At 40.5% G+C, this 12,258-nt stretch overlaps 1 protein-coding gene across 1 annotated transcript; it reads left to right on the top strand.

Moving 5' to 3' along the window:
• The first annotated feature begins 3,705 nt into the window (after positions 1–3,705).
• Positions 3,706–6,898, top strand: RAG1 (recombination activating 1). The gene has a single exon (XM_075152536.1). The coding sequence runs from the start codon at positions 3,788–3,790 to the stop codon at positions 6,896–6,898; it is 3,111 nt and encodes a 1,036-aa protein (XP_075008637.1). The 5' UTR covers positions 3,706–3,787.
• The last annotated feature ends 5,360 nt before the right edge of the window (positions 6,899–12,258 follow it).

Genomic DNA, 12,258 nt, shown 5'->3' with positions numbered 1-12,258 from the left:
GAGAAAGAGAAATGCTTGGATAGGTGTTTATGCAGTTATGCTGCGATTGCAGATTCCTGCTTCTGGAGTGTGAACTTATGTTCACATTTGGAAGGACCTGATGGATCGCTAGAATTTTTGCAGAGTTATGTGTGGAGACTGAAAACTTTCAGGGTGCTGTTGTGTGACAGAATTTGGTTTCTTTCCACTTTGAGTTAGTTTTTGAGACAGTTGCTGTGTGGAAACTAAGCATGGGTGTTTGACTGGGCTTCTTCAGAAAAGAGACTCCACTGCCCACTGTTTATGGCCACCTGTGGCCTATACCTGGTGTAGTATCCACCAGTTACTCAGTATGTATATAGCTAGCTTTTAGATTGTTGATTTGTCCTACCTGTCCAGGGCCTTCAAGACCCTGGATATACATCACCAAAGAGATAATATCCTTGAAAATTAAATACTGGTACCAGAAGAAAGGACATTTTGTGATCCCCATTGTCAATTCACCCAGACCCCAGAAGCATGGCTGCTGTTGACTTGTGGAAGCGGTCATTGGCCTTCAATGAAATAGCTTTGATGTGGGACAGTGGTGTGACCAGACACCAGGTTCTCCTCTCTGAGAGTTAGCAGTGAAGAAACCAGCTCTGAAACTATAAAGAAGAAAGGCAAATGCAAAACTTTATGTTAAAAACCAGTGCAGGTGCTCCTCAGAGGGAGTCTGCATACTCATCTCAGAGCCCAGGAGTCTCACACAAGAAGACCTTGTTTATATGAATTTTGTGGTTAAGCCTCATAAATTGCCAGGTGCCACCTGGATTTGAGAGTTCTGTGTTGTGTTTAGTTGAAGTAACCTGTGGTTAGCACCAGGGTGGTACTGGGAGCTCGGAGGGACAGGGATAAGTGAGATAAACAGCACCGCAGTGTCGTTAAAAACAGAGGGGACACAGAAAGAGAGCGAGCACGCAGGGGAGAGAGCAAGCAAGCTTGACATTTGGAGCAAACTGGGCAGACATAGCAGCAGCTCTACAAACTGACAGCGAGCTAAAGGTAGGCTGGCAGTACTAATGACAGCATCCCAGATGCTTGTCCGAGTGTTGGTTCCTTTTCCTGGTTTAACGTGCAAGTCGATTTTATTTTATATGTGCTTCTTCACCTCAGAAGTTGTTCGGTGAGACTACCTATAAAGCAAGGTCTTCCTTGATGTGAGTAAAAGTGTTACAATCTTGCTTGTCTTTGGAAATATATGAAATATTGTGATCTGGGAAGAAAAGGGATTTCTTTTCCCTTTTCAAGATAAAAAGAGGCGATACTGAACACAGCTATCAGAGTCGATTAAATAACCGTGGCTGGGGGTTCATGCCTGGGGCTCATTCCATAAGGATCTGAGTGAGGTAGGCAGGGAGAAGAAAGATTGTTCAGTGTGACCCCCAACAAGAATAACAGAACACAGGCAAATTTAGCATGAGTAGCAGGAAATATTCCTAGCCCTGGGAATATTTCTAGCTCTCCCAAGAGAGCTACTGAAATCTCCACTGCCTGGGAGCTAGGCAATTCAGAGTGTTTGATGAGTAGCCTGTTGGCAACAATTATTTACTGCAGAAGGCAAAGGTCGGGTGACCTGAGAGGGCTTCTTTGTCATTCATTCTTCCAGGGCATGTTCAATGAAAAAGAAAAAAAGAAAAGAATGCTTGAACTTTTCTTTAGCAGGGGCAAACCCTGTCTGATTCATTGGTGTTGGCGATTAATAGCAAGAGTTAGGTCACGGGTTTCGAGATGAGTATGGCACTATGGTGGCTCTTAGTCAAAGGGTTAGAAGAGTAGAGAAAGTATTAAATATTTTGCTCTAAATGTACTTGGTGCTGGCTGTTTCTTTACAATGACTTAGATACTGCCCTGAGGAGGCGTTGCTCATGGTTTAAGAGATTCCGAAGGTGCTGCTGGAGATGGTGAAATTACACAAAATTGCATAAGGTGTTATGTTGAAGAAAAGGCTCTGTGGACAGTATAGGGCAACTAGCTATTGAATTAGTCCGGACTATTCAGGGGCAAACAGGTTATTGCTCAGTGGATGGATTTTACCAAGTCTGCCACAGGATGCAGCCAAGAAAGTGAGACAGTAGTAATGCTCTGAATACATCTGGGCACAGCTGCACGTCACAGATCTATGAACAGCAGGATACAAGCACGCATGTTGCCAGGCTGGATCGGTGACGGACAGCAGGGGACGGCAGTGCAGACAGATATTTAGCAGTATAGGCAGCTGGATGGAGCAATGCAGGCAGATGGGGACAGCATTATGGGCAGCTTGTTCTCAGTGGGACGAAATGAAGAGAAGCTGGGAAGAAAACAAACCTAAATTTTGGTTGTCAAGGCCTAATGAATGATTTTGAAGTTAAACACAGCTCTAAAGGAAAGAGCTGAGCAGACTGATACATCATTCTGGATCTGGAAGACTCTGAAAGACTGTACTGAAATGATGCTTTATTGAAAGGTTATAAATGAAATAATCTCAGAAACACCCTGGGCATCATCACTTTAGACCACGACTTGGGTGTATTTCGTATGAAGGACACCTTCCAAATAGACACTGAACTGAGATTTCTAGCAAGTTATGTGAATTGCTAAGTGGTGATATAATCAGTTCAAGAAACCACAACCTCACCCACGTCATTTCTAGTTCTAGTATATAGTCTTAATGTATAGTTTTCCTCATTTTTATTACTCACACCAACCAGATCAGTAAAAACAAAATAAATCAGAAAACATAATTGAGTCTTCTCTATAGTGTTTGTTTACTTTGTGCACTTCTCATAGCCAGGTAATGAAAAATAGGTTAGTCACTTTTGTTGTTGTTTGAGGTGAAAGTCTTGTATTTATTTTTATACAATACCATATTTCCATGGCAACCACATTGATATTACTTTTGGCATCTCTATGAAAGCTAAAATTGGGGTCAAATTTGAACAGACATTTTCAGCTTTCCAGTACCAGTAATCCTTACAGAGAGAGTTCTCAGCAGGGTACTTAAACAGACGACTAACTTACAATGTATAAATATTCTCTCTAGAGCAAATCTGCAGCCAGTATATATTGCCATATCTCCTTTAGAGTCCAGGGAACTATAGCGCTTTGCATCAATAGAGGATACACTACTTCTGCTTTCATGGAGCTACTCGCATTCATTAAGCACATGCTAAAGTACCTTACAGAACTGGGGCCTGAATAAAGTCTGCACTGGATCGAGTAGTATGTGCTGCTCTGCTCATGTAGAATAGCACTTATTAGACACTTCAGGTCAGATCAAGGACTAACAAGTGGTGTGAGAGCAGTGGTCTTGCTGATTTAGATAATACAGCATGAGGCAGACAAAATTCTATCTTTCAGGCACCAATTGAGTTTAGTTTCGTATAAAAAAGTCACCACGCTTTCAAAATGTAATTCTGTTGTCTAGAGTAGCTTTACTTATGATAAGCTCAGTCAGGTATAAGAAGGAAGGGGCAGATTTGGATATTCATACTGGATGACTAATGGCTTCATGTAAGGTGCATCGGTGATCTAATAGATATGTGGATGTCTTAGGATCAAAGTCAAAACACATTGGGGTACTTATCTGAGATACTGAGTGGACAGCCATGTCTGAGCCTCTCAATTCAGTAGGTGTCTTGGATGAGTAACTGGCTTTTAAAGCGTTTCTCAGTTAAAGTGATTAGAACCGTGCTATTAAAAACCATGGCGTTATTAATTTTGGAAGATAAGCTAACTCACAGCTTCTTTCTGTTTCTCAGGTGATCTGGTTTCTGCCAGACTGCAGATGTCAGTGGCATCACAAATGGACCTCCCTGAAGAAATTCAGCATCCATATACAAAATTTTCTGAATGGAAATTCAAGCTGTTTAAAGTGAGATCATTTGAAAAAACACCTTCTGATGACAGCCAGCACATAAACAAAGATCAGACAGAAGAGGTCACTTCTTCAAACAAAGAAATCATACTGCATAAAGATGAAGCAGTGCCAAGAGGAGAAAAGACGGACTTAATGGGCAATAGGCAGGCACTTGAGAAAGATACCAACGACATGAAAACACAAGACAATAAAGCTCATCAGAACAATTTGAAGCAACTTTGCCGCATCTGTGGAGTTTCATTTAAAACTGACTGTTACAGGAAAACTCATCCAGTGCATGGGCCGGTGGATGATGAAACTCTGTGGCTGCTGAGAAAGAAAGAGAAAAAAGCAACCTCTTGGCCAGATCTTATTGCTAAGGTTTTTAAGATTGATGTGCGAGGGGATGTTGATACTATCCATCCTACTCGATTTTGTCACAACTGCTGGAGTATTATCCACAGAAAATTCAGTAATACTCCCTGTGAAGTATATTTTCCTAGGAACAGCACGATGGAGTGGCAACCCCACTCCCCAAACTGTGATGTGTGCCACACTACCAGTCGGGGAGTCAAGAGAAAAAGCCAGCCACCCAATGTACAGCATGGCAAACGTGTGAAGACCATTGCAGAACGTGCTCGAATAAACAGAGGTGTAAAGAACCAAGCACAGATAAAGAACAAAAATTTGATGAAAGAGGTTGTCAATTGCAAGAATATACATCTCAGCACCAAGCTGCTTGCAGTTGATTACCCAGTAGATTTCATTAAATCCATCTCTTGCCAGATCTGTGAGCATATTTTGGCAGATCCAGTGGAAACAACATGTAGACACTTGTTTTGCAGAACTTGCATCCTCAAATGTATCAAGGTTATGGGCAGCTATTGCCCGTCCTGCTGGTACCCTTGCTTCCCTACTGATCTGGTAACCCCAGTGAAATCCTTCCTGAACATCCTTGATAGCCTGGGTATCAGATGCCCTGTAAAGGAATGTGATGAAGAGATCTCGCATGGAAAATATGGCCAACACCTCTCCAGCCACAAGAATATGAAAGATAGAGAGCTCTACAGCCACATAAATAAAGGTGGCCGACCGAGGCAGCATCTCCTGTCTTTGACCAGGAGAGCTCAGAAACATCGTCTGAGAGAACTGAAACGTCAAGTCAAGGCTTTTGCTGAGAAAGAAGAGGGCGGTGACATAAAGGCTGTATGCATGACACTGTTCCTGCTAGCTTTAAGAGCAAAAAATGAACACAGACAAGCAGATGAATTGGAGGCTATAATGCAAGGCAGGGGATCTGGACTTCACCCTGCTGTCTGCCTGGCAATCCGAGTCAACACGTTTCTCAGCTGTAGCCAATATCATAAAATGTATAGAACAGTAAAAGCTGTCACTGGGAGGCAGATCTTCCAGCCTTTGCATGCTCTTCGCACTGCTGAGAAAGCCCTCCTACCAGGTTATCATCCATTCGAGTGGAAACCTCCTTTGAAAAACGTATCCACTAACACAGAAGTGGGAATTATAGATGGACTATCAGGATTGCCACTCTCAATTGATGACTACCCCATAGACACAATTGCAAAGAGATTTCGATATGATGCAGCCTTGGTTTGTGCCTTAAAGGACATGGAGGAGGAGATCTTGGAAGGCATGAAAGCAAAAAACCTGGATGACTATTTGAACGGTCCCTTCACTGTGGTAGTAAAAGAGTCCTGTGATGGAATGGGAGATGTCAGCGAGAAGCATGGAAGTGGACCTGCCGTCCCAGAGAAGGCTGTTCGCTTTTCTTTCACGGTCATGAACATTGCTATAGCACATGGGAATGAAAGCAAGAGGATCTTTGAAGAAGTAAAGCCCAATTCAGAGTTGTGTTGTAAGCCCTTGTGCCTTATGCTGGCTGATGAATCGGATCATGAAACTCTGACGGCAATCCTGAGCCCCCTCATAGCAGAAAGAGAGGCTATGAAAAACAGTGAACTGCTACTTGAAATGGGAGGCATCCTGAGAACATTCAAATTCATCTTTAGGGGTACAGGATATGATGAGAAACTCGTGCGGGAAGTGGAAGGGCTGGAGGCCTCAGGTTCCACTTACATTTGTACCCTGTGTGATGCAACTCGCCTGGAGGCGTCCCAGAATTTGGTCTTCCACTCCATAACCAGGAGCCATGCTGAAAATCTGGAGCGATATGAAATATGGAGGTCCAACCCATATCACGAATCTGTTGATGAGCTTCGTGACAGAGTGAAGGGTGTTTCAGCCAAACCTTTTATTGAGACCGTTCCCTCCATAGATGCGTTGCACTGTGACATTGGCAACGCAGCAGAATTCTACAGGATTTTCCAGTTGGAGATCGGTGAAGTTTACAAGAATCCCGATGTGTCTAAAGAGGAGAGGAAGAGGTGGCAGTTGACTCTTGACAAACACCTCAGGAAGAAGATGCACTTGAAGCCTATGATGAGGATGAGTGGAAATTTTGCTAGAAAACTCATGTCCAAAGAGACAGTAGAGGCAGTATGTGAATTAATAAAGTGTGAGGAAAGGCATGAAGCCCTAAAAGAACTAATGGACCTTTATCTGAAGATGAAGCCAGTGTGGCGATCTTCATGCCCTGCCAAGGAGTGTCCAGAATTGCTGTGCCAGTACAGCTACAATTCACAGCGTTTTGCTGAGCTCCTATCTACAAAGTTCAAGTACAGATATGAAGGCAAGATTACAAATTATTTCCACAAAACCCTTGCTCATGTTCCCGAAATCATTGAAAGAGATGGGTCCATTGGGGCCTGGGCAAGTGAAGGAAATGAGTCTGGAAACAAACTGTTTAGGAGGTTCCGAAAAATGAATGCCAGGCAGTCCAAATGCTATGAGATGGAGGATGTCTTGAAGCATCACTGGCTATATACCTCTAAGTACCTCCAGAAGTTCATGAATGCTCATAAAACATTAAAAAGCCAGGGCTTCACCATTGATCCAGAGGATAGTTTAGGTGACTCCTTGCCACCGGAGGTCTTGGAAAGCAATGATTCAGCGGAACTCTAAATGTAAACCGCATTTGGTGTTGGGTTTGTGATAGTGTCTTCCTGCAAGGAGGCAGCTTCTTTTTCAGGCCTGTAGAGGTACAGGGAAGTCTGAAACGATCACTTTTACGCTCCCTGTTAAAGGTGCTGAGTGGAGTTTAATAAACGCCACGTCTGTTGGGAGTTTCCAAGAGGCAATGCAGTGGTGCCTTTACCAGTTGTTACGTGAGATGAAAGCAGAAGCAAATTGCAAAGAAGGGTCTTCAGTTTATTTTGGTCTCAGATTGTTGTTTATAAGTCAGAAAGCCAAAGTAATCATGGTTTTATATAAAGTAGCATTTTGGAATGAATACGATTCTGGAGAGTTATGAGAGTTGCTGAAAAAGGGAGCATGGCTATTTGTTCTGTTTCCATTTTTAGAACTATTTTGCTATTTACTTTTTAAGAGGGTTTGATTATTTTATTGACAGTCCTTCGGCTTTTATAAGTAAAGATTTGTCAGTGAGACACTTGTGTAACTGTTTTGGGATAAAGTTCAGTTATTTTTATATAAAATACTGACTAAAGATGCAAACTTTGATCTCACAAACTTTAAAAAATATTATAATTTAACATTTATATTGTAGTACTGCTTAGGAGCAGATGGTGGTATCACCATGCTAATTTACTATATGAAGATATAGGAAAGGTAGCTGGAATTTTTTGAAGGTATTTTTATCGTAATCTGTTTACTCTAAAATGCAAACTCGTACTTGTGCTCCTCAATCAGGATTTACAGTGCCTCGTGGTTATCTCACTACACAAAGTACGTTCAAGCTCTGCTGTGTAGCCTGTCGCTTCATGAGCATTTTAGATTTCTATGTACCTTCAATATATAGTATAATTTGTATTAGTAGAGTTTTACTGGGTGAATTCCTGGCCTCACTGAAGTCACCGGTAAATTGTCATTAATACCAGCAGGCCCACAGTTTCACCAGGTGACTTTAGTCACAGCAGACCCGTTTCTCAGGAGATGGATGTTGCCTTGATCAGGTACACGCCAGTGTTCTGATCTTCTCTATTAGGGTATTTCACTATCCGCTGCTGATGTGCTCCAGCTGTATCTGATACTGAGCTTTTTCACACCTGGGATACACCACACTCACAGTCTCATTTTCCAAATCTGTAAAAGAGGAATGATATTTATTAACCTCAAAGACAGTTAGCATACACGATCCGTTAAAAAGCAATGAATTGTCTTGAAATGACTTAGTTGGCATTCCTCCGTACTATGTTAGATGAACCATTTTGTTGGTTCAAAAGTACCTGAGATGCCCCGAAATCATCTAGCCTTTCAGATTTGCACCTGTAGCTAGCGCATTACTGGTTTTGGAGTAGTATTTCTGAAACAAGATTAAATGCAGAAACAATCAAAGCGTGGATCTAAAAGAATCCGCTTTTTGCTTTTATTTTGATGTGGCAGAAGTTGGTTTGTGAGTGTGAGCGAACAACAAACCTAAAGAATGAATGGTCTGAGGTTTGTTGAGCAGTATCTTGTTCACGTTATCCACTGTATCTTTGAGGGTCTGGTATTTGGGGGTTGGACTAGATGATCTTTAAAGGTCCCTTCCAACCCAACCCATTCTATGATTCTATGATTTACCATTTAAGGACAATGAAAAAATAGAGTGAAGCGTTAATAATTAGTACAAATATTAGTGTTATACTGATTATGTCTTTCTTTTGATTTTATTAATTAAAATACTATTTTTTAAAGTATTCTGTCATTTAGGATTTTGTTTTAATATTAAATATAGTTTAACATTATGTCAAAATTTGCAGTTGGAAATAATGCCTCTTACTTAAAACATTTACTTTTCTAAGCAGTCGTAAGGACCACAGCATCTTTTGTATGGTGTACCACATACATCTACACTTACTGAGAGTTTCTAGATTAATCTAATTTCTAGATTAATTTATTTTTTTCGATTCTTTAAATAAAACAAGTATTTCCCATAGACCATAAATACCAGGTTTACATAAGTATCATTCTTTCCCAATAAATGCAGACAAGTTTTCCAGGAAGCATAAATATCAGGTATAAAGAGCATCCTTTAGCAGTAAATGCAGATATACTTTGCATTTTTGGTTGGCATATATTTCATTATGCAAATAGTTGCACGCTTTTCTTTTTTCTCTGTACGTATATTTGGGACAAGTGTATTACCTTATGTTTTATCCTTGACTCTGCTTGAATAACCTAGGGCCCAGTTTAACAATCTTGACTCACCTCATGGTGATTTTCACTCCATTTAAATGGTATATACAGTTTTTGCTGCCTTTTGCACAGGAGTGTATTTCACTCCCACGTAATCCGGACCCGTTCGTTGCAATACGTATGTGCCCCTGGAGTGACAGACCAGACTTTGTTCATTTTGCACATGTAATTTCAGTGACTCCGCTGACATTTTCAAACTCCAAATTCACTTTAACAAGCTGCTGATGTAACAGCAAGTGATTCGTCTCACTGCCGTCAAAAGGGTTGAGTAAGTTTTATCCATATATGTATGATTTCTCAAGACGAGGCTTATAGCCTGGGGTAACTCGTCAGGCTGAACAGAACCTGGATGAGGACAGAGGAATGCAGTGGCACGTGAAAGTATTCTTTTGTGAAATATTACGAAGCCATCAAGACACATTTCACATTCTACCAGCTCTGGGCAGGATAGCTGACACAGAGAACTACTACTATTTTTTTTTTCTTTTCGTTTCTTTAGACTCGAATCTAGTTTAATCTTCTTCTTCCCATTGTTGACATCTTCTGTAAATCAAGAGACTCTCTTGGAGAGTTTTGAACTCATTAGAACAAAGAGCACTGAAAGGGTAGGTACCTGCAAGTGAAGCTTTTGTAGAGAGGGATAACGGTGCTGCACGCACACACGCATCGGAAGGCAAACAAATTCTGACTGCGGACAGGTGTGTCATTTGGTTACGCCGTCTGTTGTTAAGCTTTTTGATTTTGAAGAGGCTTTAGAAAAATGGAGACACTTTTATTCATGGCACTCTTTCAAACCTTCACATTTTCTTTTTTACGTTAATACTTGGTACAAATCCTTCAGTAATTCATGGTAAATAATTTTCTTGTTCTGAAATTGTATTGACTGGAATTTTTATACAATCATGTTATGTATCTTGTTTTGTTTGGTTTTATCTAAGGGCTTTGTATTGTGAATTGCCATGTTATGAAACGATACGAACTATGTCAGAAGCCATGATCCTGGTCTCAACATATTTTTTTCCTCACAGGAATAATTCTATTGACTTTAAGCAAATCAGCTTTGACCTTTCGTCAGGTAGTTCAGAAACAACTTCTAGATATTTACAGCGTCCTAATTTCTGACTACACTGAGTTCTGTGCTTTGTCTCACTGCACGACTTCATAATTTTACTTTTTCTTACTGTATTACAGTTTCTTAATTCATGAAACCTGTTTAAAATAAAGGTCTTATAAATCTTTAAGTTTCCAGCTTTGTATTTCTTACCAGTTTTTCAACTGTGCACATAACTTCATGGTAACAGTCTTACTTTTCATTCAAATTGTGGATGCTTTTCATATTTAGGCTGTTCTTCTGTGATTCCAGCCCTGCTCTGGAAGTCACTAAATTAACACAAATGAAGATTACTCGGTGAGTCTCAGCAGTCCTTTCAGCACCTTTTCTCACAGGCAACTGTTTGACAGAAAACTAAACTAATTTAAAAACAGTTTTATTTAGTCTGTAAATGGCTTTTGCTTCATTTCCAAATACCATCCCAGTGTTTGTTTAAAATCAGCCTTGCACTGCTATGTCCATGCTAATATGTTAAGCCTCTTTACTGGCTTCTGTGCATCCTTTGCATCAAATTTTGGCTCCTCGTCATAGACCGAGCTGCAAAGATTAGTTCCAATCTACCTTTCAGTTCATGATTTGTAGCTTCCCTTTATTCCACTTCAGAAAATCTTTCTTTCTTCCCTGCAATGATATCTCACGGTCAAAAGACTTATGTAAACCAACTGGTTTGGATGGAATTAATGATGAGCAAATTAAGCTACCTGATTTCCTTGTGCAATCATGTAATTAGACATCTAATTGCTGGACTTTATATCACCAACTTAGTTCTTTCAGCTGACCTTGAATAAAAGATGTTGGATGGAAAAACCAGAACCCATATGAAACAAAAAAAACAAGCCTCAGAGAGTTTCCTGGTAAATTAGGATGATTTAACTCCTTTATTCCTAAATCTGTAATAACTGACTGAATTTTACTTTCCATGTATTCCTATTAGAATTGGGATCAGATGAAGAATAATGAGGCCTGTCACCGCTCTTCTTCAGAGTACCGTTTTAGGAGACTGAATACGGCATAATTTTCAAACAGCTGACCAGGTGCAGCTCCTAAGTGCGGGAGCCTTCTGCATCAAGCTTAATATTGTCCGTAATACAAAAAGACACGTTAGAAAGGATTTAATTAGCACCTTTGCTAGCAGCATCGGGAAAGAGGTCAAGATCTGTATTTTCAATGCCCAGCTCTTCCTCTGAAGATGGGCATTCTGAGCCAGTGGGAATACACAATAACTACCACCTGAAGGAGGTCCTGCACACCTGTGGCAGTGGCCAGTGTTCTGTTCTTCCTGTGTAAGTGTATGTATTAAGAAATCGGAAGGTTTATAAGGTTATTTTCTTGCTTTTTTTAAAGAAAAAATGGGTTTCGGTGTCACAATTTTCAAAGTTCAAGTAGAGACACCAAATGGAAGTTTGGTTTTCAGAGGCTGTTGCTCAAGCCCTTCCCAGAAGTTAAGTCTTGTTTGAAATGGGATAGGGTAGGAGATCAAAAATGGAGGGAGCTATAGCCACCAACCATGAAAAAAAAGAAGCACGCCAGTCCTTCTGTCTTTAATACATTGAGTCTAGCAGTAAATAACTTTACAAATTCCTTTCCAGTCTGAATTCAATCTTTTCCTTTTGCTTTGGGCTCCCAGTTGCATTATGTGCACTCCTTTCAACGGTCTGTTGGTGCAATGAGTCACTCTGAACTACGACACATGCTTTACTGCTACCACTAAAGTTTGTGCTGTGCCTTTCCTGTAGATTAATCAGGTACTTCAGGGCCCAAGCACCTTTCAATAGCAGTAAAATCCATATATTATTCTCGTAAAAGCTGATAATAACAACATAGTGTTACTAAAATGTGGCTGGGAACCATGATGCTGCTTGTTGTGGTTACAAAACACATAGGTCAGTTGGATGCAGATACAATAGAGATTTACTTCTGCACTCAAATCTACTTCATTTTATCTTCTAATTCTAACCTGCCTGAGGAAGAAACATCTTGTATTGATTAGCTGGTTTTGAAGACAGTCAATGCT

The sequence above is a fragment of the Calonectris borealis genome, chromosome 5, assembly GCF_964195595.1.
Source record: "Calonectris borealis chromosome 5, bCalBor7.hap1.2, whole genome shotgun sequence".
Lineage (NCBI taxonomy): Eukaryota > Metazoa > Chordata > Aves > Procellariiformes > Procellariidae > Calonectris > Calonectris borealis.
The sequence above is the reverse complement of the archived record's forward strand: the minus strand, read 5'-3'. Positions and strand labels throughout refer to the sequence as shown.

Excerpts from the sequence above, each read along its gene's own strand:
- RAG1 (XM_075152536.1), top strand. The coding sequence starts at position 3,788 with ATGTCAGTGGCATCACAAATGGACCTCCCTGAAGAAATTCAGCATCCA.